A 14,217-nucleotide genomic window follows, 5' to 3' on the forward strand; every position below is an offset into this window, starting at 1 on the left:
CCGACTAGTATCACAGTCCCTGACGCTAAAAAACATCCTCACAGCATGATGCTACCACCACCATGCTTCACCATCGGGATGGTGCCAGGTTTCCTACAGATGTGACGCTTGGCTTAAGGCCAAAGAGTTCAATCTTGGTTTCACCAGACCAGAGAATCTTTTTTCTCATGGTSTGAGAGTCCTTTAGGTGCCTTTTTTTGCAAACTCCAAGCAACCTGTCCTGTGCCTTTTACTGAGGAGTGGTTTCTGTCTGGGCAATGCCATAAACGCCTGATTGGTGGAGTGCTCCAAAGATAGTTATCCTTCTGGAAGGTTCTCCCATCTCCAAAGAGGAATTCTGGAGAGTGGCCATTGGGTTGTTGGTCACCTCCCTGACCAAGGCCCTTCTCCCCCGATTGCTCAGTTTGGCTGGGCGATCAGCTCTAGGAAGAGTCTTGTTGGTTCCAAACTTCTTCCATTTAAGGACGATGGAGGCCACTGTGTTCTTGGGGACCTTCAATGCTGCAGAAATGTTTCGGTACCCTTCCCGTCCCGGAGCTCTACGGAATATTACTTCAACTTCATGGCTTGGTTTTTGCTCTGACATGAACTGTCAACTGTGGGAACTTATATAGACAGGTGTGTGCCTTTCCAAATCATGTCTAATCAATTGAATTTACCATAGGTGGTCTCCAATCAAGTTGTAGAAACATCTCAAGGATGATCAATGGAAACAGGATGCACCTGAGCTCAATTTTGAGTCTCATAGCAAAGGGTCTGGATATTTATGTAAATAAGGTATCTGTTTTTATTTTTAATAGATTTGGAAAAATATGTAAAAACCTGTTTTTGCTTTGTCATTGTGGGGTATTGTGTGTAGATTGAAGATGAAAAAAATATAATTTTATCCATTTTAGAATAAGGCTGTAACGTAACAAAATGTGAAAAAAGTCAAGGGGTCTGAATACTTCCCGAATACACTGTAACATCATTCCTTTTGACAGGTATCTATAGGTGACCAGGGGATTCCCACATGCAAATGCGGGAATGCAAATGAAGGTCACAAGTTTAGCCATGCATCGGATCACAATATCAACGGGGCTGTAGTAGAGCATGTTGAGACCTTCAAGTTCCTTAGTGTCCACAAAACAAACTATCATGGTCCAACCACACCGAGACAGTTGTGAAGAGGGCATGACAAAGCCTATTCCCCCTCAGGAGACTGAAAAGATTTGGCAATGGTCCTCAGATCCTCAAAAACTTATACAGCTGCACCATCGAGAGCATCCTGACTGGTTGCATCACTGCCTGTTATGGCAACTGCTCGGTCACTTTAACTCTACCTACATATTACCTCAATTACCTCAGCTAACCGGTGCCCCCTCACACTGACTCTGTAACGGTACCCCCTGTACATAGCCTCGCGATTGTTATTTTACTGCTGCTCTTTATTTATTTGTTACTTTTATTTTTTACGTAACACTTTTTTCTTAAAACGACATTGTTGGTTAAGGGCTTGTAAGTAAGCATTTCACTGTAAGGAATACACCTGTTGTATATGGCGCATGTGATTTGATTTCATTCAGTGGAATGGCATGTCTCATTGAAACTGAGCCAGAACAACCGCTACCCTCACTGTCATCCCTGTCTGTACCGGACATTGTTGCAGGCATCCTGGCTGGCATGGCGCTGTCATCAGAGAAGAAAGCGGCTATATGTCAGGCAACAGTTTGACAGCGCACCAACCCAAACTGGCACACCATGAGGAGAAGGAGGTTGACGGCCAGCAATTATGGAGCAGTGGTTAGGGCCATACGCATTACACCATTGCTGCTAAAAAGGGTTCTCAGATCACAGTTGTTGGATGGGGTGTTGTCTGTAAAGTGGGGCACAGATAATAAAAAGGGCATCAAAATGGCTACAGGGACGGATGTGCAGGAGTCAGGGCTTTGGGTCACAGGGTCTGGGATCCTCACCGGTTGGTCTGGTGGGCACCACAGCAGTGGTGGAGGTCAAGTGTCCCTATGGTGCCAGGGACCTTACCATTGAAGAGGCAGTGAAGTCGAATGATTTCTATATCCAGGAGGAGGGAGGGTCTTATCGTCTCCGTGAAGACCATCCTTACTGGCACCAGGTCCAAGGGTAGCTCCACATCACTGGAAGGGACACTTGCTTAGTGCATACACACACACTAAGCTCCAAGAAAAGGTTATATTACATACAAGTTTTGCTCAAAGCAGACAACTAAAGTAATGTAGTTAATCTCTGCACAGTATGTTAGTTTGTCTGCTAACTAGACAGCCAGTTTAAGTGGAATGATTAACTGACAATATTTAAATTTAATTGACGTTGCCTAGAACTCTAATGTTTCCATTGAAGTCCAAGTAAGTAGTAAGTAGAGTTGGATAGGAGACACCCTACATAAATCTGGACTGTTTAACTAGAGAGAGAGTAAATCTAACGATGGGAGAACCATCACTTCCAGCAGATTTTCTTGCTGAGGGTGGCGTTGATCATGCACTGCTTCTTATGGGGTGAGCCTGATGTTCCGCATGTCACACCTCATGTCTAAAACATGTGGGAAAGGTGACATGAAGTCAACATGTTGATGCATCTAGAAATTCAATGTTTTACGCAAAAATGTATCATATTTGGTGAGTTACTAACCTGTCCGTCCACAGGCTCGATGTGCTGTAGTCTCCACAACTGGACAACTGGCACTCCACAAGTGCACGGATCACACTGGCACAGGATGTCCATGCATCGGATGGCCTAAGGGATGCACTCCTGTTGGACTGGAAAACAAAGAGACATTTGGTCAGTGGTAGGTCTTTTTCAATGCTATATCACCATATTTATCTGGACAGAAAACGCATAGTTTATCCTAATACATACCCACCTTGGACAATGTGACAGTTGGTCCCTCACCCAATACTCATGCATCATAGTTTGTTCTTGTTTCCCAATCATCAGCTACTTCTCTGATGAGTTGGTCTTGGAGGCTTACACTTGCACAGCAAGTCTGCACCAGCACATTACCATAACAACGTGGATAAGGTGGGATGAATCTCAGGATTTTTTATTATTTTAGTCAAACATTTGCCCTCAACATGGATCCTGTCTCTCTCTGTCTTCTGTGAGATGTATCTCATGCTCTCTGAACCTTCTGTGTTTCAGGAATGGAGGAATGTTCACAGTGACTCCTGCAGGCCTCAAGCTCTCGACCAAGAAGCCTTTGCCTGCTAAAATCATATCTCCAGACATATCTCCAGACATGAAGAAATGTAAATGTAAATGTAAAATGTAAAAGATCTTCTCAAACCCTGACTTCTGGACAATGGCTTTGTCTGACACAGATCCTGCATGCAGATCACTGTTATCACAGCATTAGGCGCAACTCCCAGGAGCAGCTTGATGGAGTTCATTGAACGGTACACAGAGAATATTTGCTTCTGCAGATCCATTTGACTTGGAGTAGCAACTTCAATGTCAGTACAGTCAATGACCATCCTAAAGGTTCTGCTGGAAACCTGAAAAGACGCAGGCAAGCACGTTAGGTTCTTCTGACTTGGAACAGTCTTCATGATGCTATTGAAAAAACCTTGTGGATAATGTGAATGAAAGTGATGGTAACATTGCTGACAGTGTTGGCACTACAATGGAATAGTTGTGCCAGGTGCAAGTTGGTGTAACTGTGACGCAACTTCATAAGCGCCATAAACACTTAATCCTCAAATGATTGCACCTCGACCCTCTACTTGGCAAAGTAGACAACGCAGTCCTTGCAACGTTCCAGGTATTCAACAATGATGTTGAACATGCCTTTGTCTGAAAGTACTTCATCAGTCAGCTGTGATGCTAAATACCTGTTGCGGGTATACAGCTGATTCTCATGTTAAACATTGACTTGCATACATTTTTCCTCAAGATGCACCACAGTGAGAACATTTTGCAACTGTGAAGACAAGAGCCTCCTACATCCTTCAGCGGCCAAGGAACCTGGAACTTTTCCTGCCGTAGTTGATGTTTCTGGATCCTCCTCTTCTGCCATGGTGGATGAGCTACCTTTTCTGGTAAACACAGGGCCATTTCTCTTTCCCAACGGAAAATGGCAGCTGCAAACCCAKGTGTTGACACTGGGTTTCCAGTTCACCTGTACGAAAGACAAAAGTAAATATTACTAGCTTGCATGATTACTAAAATGGGAACATCTACAGTTGAAATCGGAAGTTTACATACACCTTAGCCAAATACATTYAAACTCAGTTTTTCACAATTCCTGACATTTAATCCTAGTAAAAATTCCCTGTCTTAGGTCAGTTAGGATCACCAGTTTATTTTAAGAACGTGAAGTGTCAGAACAATAGTAGAGAGAATTATTTATTTCAGCTTTTCTTTCTTTCATCACATTCCCAGTGGGTCAGAAGTTTACATACACTCAATTAGTATTTGGTAGCATTGCCTTTAAATTGTTTAACTTGGGTCAAACGTTTCGGGTAGACTTCCACAAGCTTCCCACAATAAGTTGGGTGAATTTTGGCCCATTCCTCCAGACAGAGCTGGTGTAACGGAGTCAGGTTTGTAGGCCTCCTTGCTCGCACACGCTTTTTCAGTTCTGCCCACACATTTTCTTTAGGATTGAGGTCAGGTTTTGTGATGGCCACTCCGATACCTTGACTTTGTTGTCCTTAAGCCATTTTTCCACAAGTTTGGAAGTATGCTTGGGGTCATTGTCCATTTGGAAGACCCATTCGCGACCAAGCTTTAACTTCCTGGCTGATGTCTTGAGATGTTGCTTCAATACATCCACATAATTTTCCTCCCTCATGATGCCATCTATTTTGTGAAGTGCACCAGTCCCTCATGCAGGAAAACACCCCCACAACATGATGCTGCCACCCCCGTGCTTCACGGTTGGGATGGTGTTCTTCGGCTTGCAAGCCTCTCCCTTTTTCCTCCAAACATAAAGATGGTCATTATAGTCAAACAGTTCTATTTTTGTTTCATCAGACCAGAGGACATTTCTCAAAAAAGTACAATCTTTGCCCCCATGTGCAGTTTTATGGCGGATTTGGAACAGTGGCTTCTTCCTTGCTGAGCGGCCTTCAGGTTATGACGATATAGGACTCCTTTTACTGTGGATATAGATACTTTTGTACCCGTTTCCTCCAGCATCTTCACAAGGTCCTTTGCTGTTGTTCTGGGATTGATTTGCACTTTTCGCACCAAAGTACGTTCATCTCTAGGAGACAGAACGCATCTCCTTCCTGAGCGGTATGACGGCTACGTTGTCCCATGGTGTTTATACTTGCGTACTATTGTTTGTACAGATGAACGTGGTACATTCAGGAGTTTGTAAATTGCTCCCAAGGATGAACCAGACTTGTGGAGGTCTACAATTTTTATTCTGAGGTCTTGGCTGATTTCTTTTGATTTTCCCATGATGTCAAGCAAAGAGGCACTGAGTTTGAAGGTAGGCCTTGAAATACATCCACAGGTACACCTCCAATTGACTCAAATTATGTCAATTAGCCAGAGGCTTCTAATGCCGTGACATAATTTTCTGGAATTTTCCAAGCTGTTTAAAGGCACAGTCAACTTAGTGTATGTAAACTTATGACCCACTGGAATTGTGATACAGTGAGTTATAAGTGAAATAATCTGTCTGTAAACAATTGTTGGAAAAACTACTTGTGTCATGCACAAAGTAGATGTCCTAACCGACTTGCCAAAACTAGTTTGTTAACAAGGAACTTGTGGAGTGGTTGTAAAACGAGTTTTAAATGACTCCAACCTAAGTGTATGTAAACTTCTGACTTCTACTTTATATTTAAAATACCATAACCCACATACTTGACTATAGCAACTGTAAAATAGACTGGACTTGTCTATCTGCACATCTAAAATTCACCTATGTCGATGTGACATTTCTGCTGGGATGAAGGAATTATCTGCAATGCTCAACTAGATGATCAAATCAAATTGTATTGGTCACATGCCCCGAATAACACAGGTGTAGACCTTACAGTGAAATGCTTACTTACAAGCCTTTAACCAACAATGCAGTTTTAAGAAAATACCAAAAAAAGTAAGAGATAATAAAACAAATAATTAAATAACAATAGTGGGGCTATATACAGGGGGTACTGGTTCAGAGTCAATGTGCGGGGGTACCGGTGTCGAGGTAACTGAGGTAGTATGTACATGTAGGTAGAGTTATTAAAGTGACTATGCATAGATAATAACAGAGAGTAGCAGCATCATAGAAGAGGGTGGGGGGGCAATGCAAATAGTCCGGGTTGCCATTTGATTGGCTGTTCAGGAGTCTTATGGCTTGGGGGTAGAAGCTGTTTAGAAGCCTCTTGGACCTAGACTTGGCGCCCCGGAACCACTTGCCGTGTGGKAGCAGAGAGAACAGTCTGACTAGGGTGGCTGGAGTCTTTGACCAATTTTAGGGCCTTCCTCTGACACCGCCTGGTATAGAGGTCCTGGATGGCAGGAAGCTCGGCCCCAGTGACGTACTGGGCCGTTCGCACTACCCTCTGTAGTGCTTTGCGGTCGGATGCCGAGCAGTTGCCATACCAGGCAGTGATGCAACCAGTCAGGATGCTCTCAATGGTGCAGCTGTAGAACCTTTTGAGGATCTGAGGACCCATGCCAAATCGTTTCAGTCTCCTGAGGGGGAATAGGTTTTGTCGTGCCCTCTTCACGACTGTCTTGGTGTGCTTGGATCATTTTAGTTTGTTGGTGATGTAGATGCCAAGGAACTTGAAGCTCTCAACCTGCTCCACTACAGCACCGTCGATGAGAATGGGGGCGTGCTCGGTCCTCCTTTTCCTGTGGTCCACGATCATCTCCTTTGTCTTGATCACGTTAAGGGATAGTTTGTTTTCCTTGCACCACACGTTCAGGTCTCTGACCTCCTCCTTATAGGCTGTCTCATCATTGTCGGTGATCAGGCCTACCACTGTTGTGTCATCAGCAAACCTAATGATGGTGTTGGAGTCGTGCCTGGCCGTGCAGTTATGAGTAAACAGGGAGTACAGGAGGGGACTGAGCACGCACCCCTGAGGGGGCCCCATGTTGAGGATCAGCGTGGCGGATGTGTTGTTACCTACCCTTACCACCTGGGGGCGGCCCGTCAGGAAGTCCATGATCCAGTTATAGAGGGAGGTGTTTAGTCCCAGGGTCCTTAACTTAGTGAGGAGCTTTGAGGGCACTATGGTGTTGAATGCTGAGCTGTAGTCCATGAATAGCATTCTGACATAGGTGTTCCTTTTGTCCAGGTGTGAAAGGGCAGTGTGGAGTGCAATAGAGATTGCATCATTTGTGGATCTGTTGGTGCGGTATGCAAATTGGAGTGGGTCTAGGGTTTCTGGGATAGTGGTGTTGATGTGAGCCATGACCAGCCTTCCAAAGCATTTCATGGCTACAGACCTGAGTGTTACGGGTTGGTAGTCATTTAGGCAGGTTACCTTAGTATTCTTGGGCACAGGGTCTATGGTGGTCTGCTTGAAACATGTTGGTTTTACAGAATCAGACAGGGAGAGGTTGAAAATGTCAGTGAAGACACTTGCCAGTTGGTCCATGCGTGCTTTGAGTACACGTCCTGGTAATCCTTCTGGCCCTGCGGTCTTGTAAATGTTGACCTGTTTAAAGGTCTTACTCACATCGGCTGCGGAGAGCATGATCACACAGTCGTCCGGAACAGCTGATGCCTCTTATCGAGCATAGAAGTTTTTTAGCTCATCTGGGAGGCACGTGTCACTGGGCAGCTCTCGGTTGTGCTTCTCTTTGTAGTCTGTAATAGTTTGCAAGCCCTGCCACATCCGACGAGCGTCGGAGCCGGTGTAGTACGATTCGATCTTAGTCCTGTTATAACGCTTTGCCTGTTTGATTGTTCGTCGGAGGGCAAAGCGGGATTTCATATAAGCTTCCGGGTTATAAGGACAGTCTAGGGTACAAATTTTCATTAGCACCTAACTAACCACAGGTTTTTTGAAAACTATAAAATGCCTGTGTGCTTATCGGAGTAGTGGTTACAATCCGGTACATWGCACAGAACCATCCTTGCTTCTGATCGACAGTGAGACCTAAGGTTATCTAGTTAGCTACAAAGGCCAGGTTAATTAAAAATACTTGAGTAATTTGAAAATGCTTAGGTATGTAACTTGAAAGATATTAAACAATACACACACGAAATACACAATAGCAATTATTTAAACGAGAAACTATAATATCTAGTTATTCTCTTTGACTTTACTTGCTAGGTTCCTTGAGACTTGTTACTGAGAGTTTGCGTGGAGAAATTGTGAAGTTTTTCCCACCCTGCAACACTGTCTTGAGTGATGACGTCAAAGCTTGCAACAGGATGTGTAGTTCTGTATGATAGCCACATTAGCGGCTAATTAGCATTTCATTTTGGGGGGGTAATTACAGGCAAATATATTGATAAAAGCTACCTTGTCCGAGAGAGATTTACGTGGTTATCAAAACCTACATGAAACATAGACCTTATAAGTTGTTCTAAAATCCCCTATGGAAAAATGTATGTTGGGAAAATTATTGGAACCATTTCCATGTTTGACCTCTAGGTTTTAGGGGTATTATGACTCATACTGTTGAGGAAAACTCGTTAGAAGAATCATCAGAACTAATTTATCAGTAATAAGATATTTATTCAAGCAATTGCAAGGAAGATCACTCGCTCAGGATGAACCTGGAGAGTAAATTTCAGGATATACCGGAAAGTAATTCTCATGATATACCAGAGAGGATCTTGTTAGTTTACAAATTACAGTCTTTATATACCTCATCTACACAAGGAGCTATACCCCCTTCTAGGGGGAGGTAACCTACTGAACAAAAATATAAACGCAACATGCAACAATGAACGATTTTACTGATTTAAAGTTCATATAAAGATATCTGTCTATTGAAATAAATTCTTTAGGTCCTATTCTATGGATTTCATGACTGGGCAGGGGAGCACCCAAAAAAGGCTGCTTTTAGAGACGGAAATATTCCTCAGTTTCATCAGCTGTCCGGGTGGCTGGTCTCAGACAATCCTACAGGTGAAGAAGCCGGATGTGAATGTCCTGGGCTGGCATGATTACACGTGGTCCGCGGTTGTGAGGCCAGGTTGGACATAATGCCAAATTCTCTAAAACAACGTTGGAGGCAGCTTATGGTAGAGAAATTAACATTAAATTATATGGCAACAGCTCTGGTGGACATTCCTGCAGTCAGCATGCCAATTGCCCGCTCCCTCAAAACTTGAGACATCTATGACATTGTGTTGTGACAAAACTGCACATTTTAAAGTGGCCTTTTATTGTCCCTAGCATGAGGTGCACCTGTGTAATGATCATGCTGCTTAATCAGCTTCTTGATATACCACACCTGTGGACGGATTATCTTGGCAAATTTGAGAGAAATTTGCTTTTTGAATGTATGGACATTTTCTTATATCATTTATTTCATCTCATGAAACATGGGCCCGACACTTTACTTGTTGCATTATTTTTCTTGAGTATATACATAAAAAAAAGATAGGTAATTGGCTCCACTTCCTTAGAAAAAGAGTACAAATTAGAACGTGTTCTAACCAGTTCTCACAGGCTTTATGTCTAAGATAGTGGAGACAGGAAGTCTGAAGTTATCCCCACTCTGCGGTCCCTTGTTTATTTTTTTGCCATGACGACCTTGTCGCGAAATCAACCCCACTTTTTAGAATAAATATATTTATTTTGTCTGCATATTTAATTTAAACTCATTTAAATTAGAAATCAAATTAGTTTATAATGGTAAAGGACATATATAAACTGTTTGTCATGAAATATGGTGTCAAGCTCTAAGTAATTCTGGTTCTTCCTGCACGGAAAGGCTACTCAATTACAGTAACGAGATTATTTGAAATGACTTATTTCCAACCCTGATCTTAACACCCACCATGGACGCCCACTAGATTTGCCTGATATCAGACAAACTAAAGGAAAAGTAAACCCTCACCAACTTAGGTAAGAGAGTGCAAATAAACRTGGCGCAAACCAAACAGGTGAGACAAGAGGATGGTGCAACACATCCTGACCAACGAGGATGATTCCAATCAGGGCAAGCCACACCCGAAGAGAACCAACCTTGAAATCCAAAACAAAATCCAAAACGAAATTGAGCAAAACCCCAAAGCGTATAACAAGAGGATGTTAAAGAACATATATTGAACATTTTATTCCAAAACAGTTAAACTGTTGTAATATTGGGATGTGTAACTTCAGACGCACTCTATGCTGAATAAAATAATGTTTTTTATTCATTAAAAAAAGCATTTCTACCAAAACCAAAGTGTGGTTAAAAGATTAAAGACTGAAGCACCGGAAGCAGTTAAATGTTATACATTTCTACCTCAATCACATACTGTATCAGTAGTAATAAAGGAATAAAAATCAACTAGAGAAACTGTCCGGTAGATCTCCCAGTTTTATGATTAGTTTGTGGTCCCGAGGTTGACAACATTAGCAAAATATTCACATTATGAGTCGTTCTCAAGTCCTTGCAACAGTTGTTGTGAATGATATGTTTGTTATATTTCCTTCACCATCCTGTGTTGCCTGCTTAGTCTTTTACCATTGATATGTTCTATTTTGAGACCTTAAGGGAACGATTCACCCATTTTCAATGTTGTATCATTTTTGAGCGATGATCCATCGATTCCTGTGTTCATTTCATGTTTTCATGTGTATCTGACCTGTTTGCTGTTCAAGTAGGCAGAAATACAAAATTCGTCATACCTGCTGTATTTCTGCTTGCTTGAAAGGCAATAGCTCAGATACACATGAAAACAACATGAAATGACAACGGGAATCGATATAACATCACAGAAAAATACAAAAATGGATCTGTTGATTGATGATCTTCTGTGGTAGCAGTTATCACTTTCATAATTAACCTATATGGTATCTGTAATGCTGACTGTTCAGATTTACAGTCGTGGATTTTTCCCCATCCAGTTTATTCAATGACTATCTTCAGGGCATCAGATGAGTTAAATTCACTCCAAAAATGTATATTTCCCACACACACCACACACCACACACACACACAGGTATAGAATGTCCCCAGGTGTGTATGTTTGGGTCTGTGTTACATGAGAAGGTGCCTGTCTTCATTTTCTTTTGACATAATATTCGGCACGTTTATCTTGTGTAAGTAGACAAGTTTCTCAAAGGTTGGAAATGTAAATTTAAATTGATTTCGGACCTTAGTCAATATGTCACTATGGCACCATAGACAGGTTGGTTGTTTAGCAACAAAACAGACGTGTTGTCACGTTCTGACCATAGTTCCTTTTTTATGTCTTTATTTTGGTTTGGTCAGGGCGTGAGTTGGGGTGGGTAGTCTATGTTCCTTTTTCTATGTTGTTATATTTCTATGTGTTTGGCCTAGTATGGTTCTCAATCAGAGGCAGGTGTCGTTCGTTGTCTCTGATTGAGAATCATACGTAGGTAGCCTGTTTTCCCCATTTTGGTTGTGGGTGTTTAATTTCTGTTTAGTGTCTGTTCACCTGGCAGAACTGTTTTGTTTTCTCTTCGTGGTTATTTTGTGTAGTGTTCAGTTTCTTCAATTAAAATATGACGAACACTTACAACGCTGCATTATGGTCCTCCTCTCCTTCCACCAACGAGAATCGTTACACGTGTGCACAAATATGGAGCAAACAGAACGGGTTGGTTTAGATTGTTGACCAAATGTAAACTATATTTAGTCTCCAATGTTTATTGAAAACATAAAAAAGTTTCACAATGAACACTTGTTGTCTCTCAAACACATCGTTACAGTTGTTGGTTAGTAAGCAAGTACATTTTTGCCATATTAGCATAGACGTGACATCAATCAAAATACCTAAAAACAAGACATGGTATCAAGAACAAGATAAAACTAGCTGAAATGAGCCACTTACATTCCCCACATGGCAGTTTCTTGTCATTGTTGCTAGCCATCCAGAATCACAACAACACACGGCCTTTTGCCACATTGTACATCGTTTTTGTGACGTTCTCAACTAACCTGTGTATATTGCTGCACAGCACTGGAATAATTAATGATATTTCTATAAATGGAATAAGAATTTTCAGAGAACCTGGGGGTGTTCTCTTCTATAACAGACTCCCAGACCTCCAACCGCACTTCAAGCCCTTAGACCTTCTGATCGTTCACATAGAACAGTCATTAACTGGTTGTCAAAACTAGTCGAGTGGCGCGGCCAAGGCATCATGTAACGCACCCTCTTCCAGAAGCTTGAGTTGGGCAGCATCGACCCACGCCTTCCCTCCTGCCACATTAAGGGGGCACTCTTGCGGACCAGGTGCTGCAGGCCGGGGGGCAGGTGTGTGTAGCCACCCTCCCCCATGTCCCCCAGCTGGATGAGGATGACGYTCATCTCACTGTGGACCAGARCCTGGWRGAGCCCCACCTGACAGTCATAGTCATCTGCTGTGGTCAACGAAGACGAGCATCCCCATGACCCTTGACCTCCTGAGGCTGACCATGTGCTTGAGCTGGGGGTCAGGATGACAATCAGCCTYCTGCTCAGCCGCATGYAGTCCTCCACCAACTCCATGTGGTCTGGGGACAACAGAACAGAGAGGAGYGGGAGAAGTTAACTTTTGACTTCAGTACTGTTTATTACTGTTACATTTGCTTCTTASAGGGTAGGACAYAGTCTGAAAGAACCAACCTTCTCCAGGTAAGTCGTCTCTGCCGTGGATGAAGAGTCTAAAGCCACACTTCTGCTCCAGGACATTGGGCAGAATGCTGCACACAAAGTGATACACTTTCTCCTCCATGTCTTTGTCTACACCATCCATCTGGTAGACAACGTAAGCATCATAGACCTTCCCATCTGAAAACACAGACAAAGAGGTTTCTGTCAAACCTCAGCAGGAAAGGAGTAGATTGTAGAGATTTGATTAAGTTCTATTTGAACTGAAATTGAGTTATTTTATAATAAATGGGCCATTACTTCTACACTTGCAGTGGGATTGACCCCAGTCAGGACCTGTTGAGAAAGGCCTACTGCCTACTGCAGACAACTGCACTGCACAATCAGTGGGCCATGCTTCAGTGTGGTGACTAAGAACTAAATGTAGTAATATGTTGATATGGTATCCAATACTATTATACCCTGCTCAAAAAAATAAAGGGAACACTTAAACAACACAATGTAACTCCAAGTCAATCACACTTCTGTGAAATCAAACTGTCACTTAGGAAGCAACACTGATTGACAATACATTTCACATGCTGTTGTGCAAATGGAATAGACAACAGGTGGAAATTATAGGCAATAGCAAGACACCCCCAATAAAGGGAGTGGTTCTGCAGGTGGTGACCACAGACCAATTCTCAGTTCCTTTGCTTCCTGGCTGATGTTTTGGTCACTTTTGAATGCTGGCGGTGCTTTCACTCTAGTGGTAGCATGAGACGGAGTCTACAACCCACACAAGTGGTCAGGTAGTGCAGCTCATGCCAGGATGGCACATCAATGCGAGCTGTGGCAAAAGGTTTGCTGTGTCTGTCAGCGTAGTGTCCAGAGCATGGAGGCGCCTACCGAGGGACAGGCCAGTACATCAGGAACGTGGAGGAGGCCGTAGGAGGGGAACAACCAGCCAAGCGGACCATTACCTCCGCTTTGTGCAAGGAGGAGCAGGTGGAGCATGCCAGAGCCCTGCAAAATGACCTCCAGCAGGCCACAAATGTGCATGTGTCTGCTCAAACGGTCAGAAACAGACTCATGAGGGTGGTATGAGGCCCGACGTCCACAGGTGGGGTTGTGCTTACAGCCAACACGGTGCGGACGTTTGGCATTTGCCAGAGAACACCAAGATTGGCAAATTCGCCATCGGGCGCCCTGTGCTCTTCACAGTGAAAGGCAGGTTCACACTGAGGCACAGTGACGGAGCGTGGACGAGGTCTGGAGACGCCGTGGAGAAGTTTGCTGCCTGCAACATCCTGCAGATGACCGATTGGCGGGGGGTCAGTCGTGGGGTGGCATTTCTTTGGGGGCCCACAGCCCTCCATGTGCTCGCCAGAGGTAGCCTGACTGCCATTAGGTACGGATGAGATCCTCAGACCCCTTGTGAGACCTAGCTGGTGCGGTTGGCCCTGGGTTCCTCCTAATGCAAGACATGCTAGACTCATGTGGCTGGAGTGTGTCGCAGTTCCTGCAAGAGGAAGGCA

At 43.4% G+C, this 14,217-nt stretch overlaps 1 protein-coding gene across 1 annotated transcript; it reads right to left on the reverse strand.

Annotated features, from left to right (window-relative positions):
- Positions 1–11,705: 11,705 nt before the first annotated feature.
- LOC111976024 (interleukin-1 receptor type 1-like) lies at positions 11,706–13,165 on the reverse strand. Its single transcript, XM_024004737.2, has 2 exons — positions 12,716–13,165; positions 11,706–12,603 (listed from the first exon to the last, which is right to left on the reverse strand). The coding sequence occupies exons 1-2, from the start codon at positions 12,843–12,845 to the stop codon at positions 12,167–12,169; spliced, it is 567 nt and encodes a 188-aa protein (XP_023860505.1). The 5' UTR covers positions 12,846–13,165; the 3' UTR covers positions 11,706–12,166.
- Between the last annotated feature and the right edge of the window lie 1,052 nt (positions 13,166–14,217).

Source organism: Salvelinus sp. IW2-2015, linkage group LG2, assembly GCF_002910315.2.
Source record: "Salvelinus sp. IW2-2015 linkage group LG2, ASM291031v2, whole genome shotgun sequence".
Classification (NCBI taxonomy): domain Eukaryota; kingdom Metazoa; phylum Chordata; class Actinopteri; order Salmoniformes; family Salmonidae; genus Salvelinus; species Salvelinus sp. IW2-2015.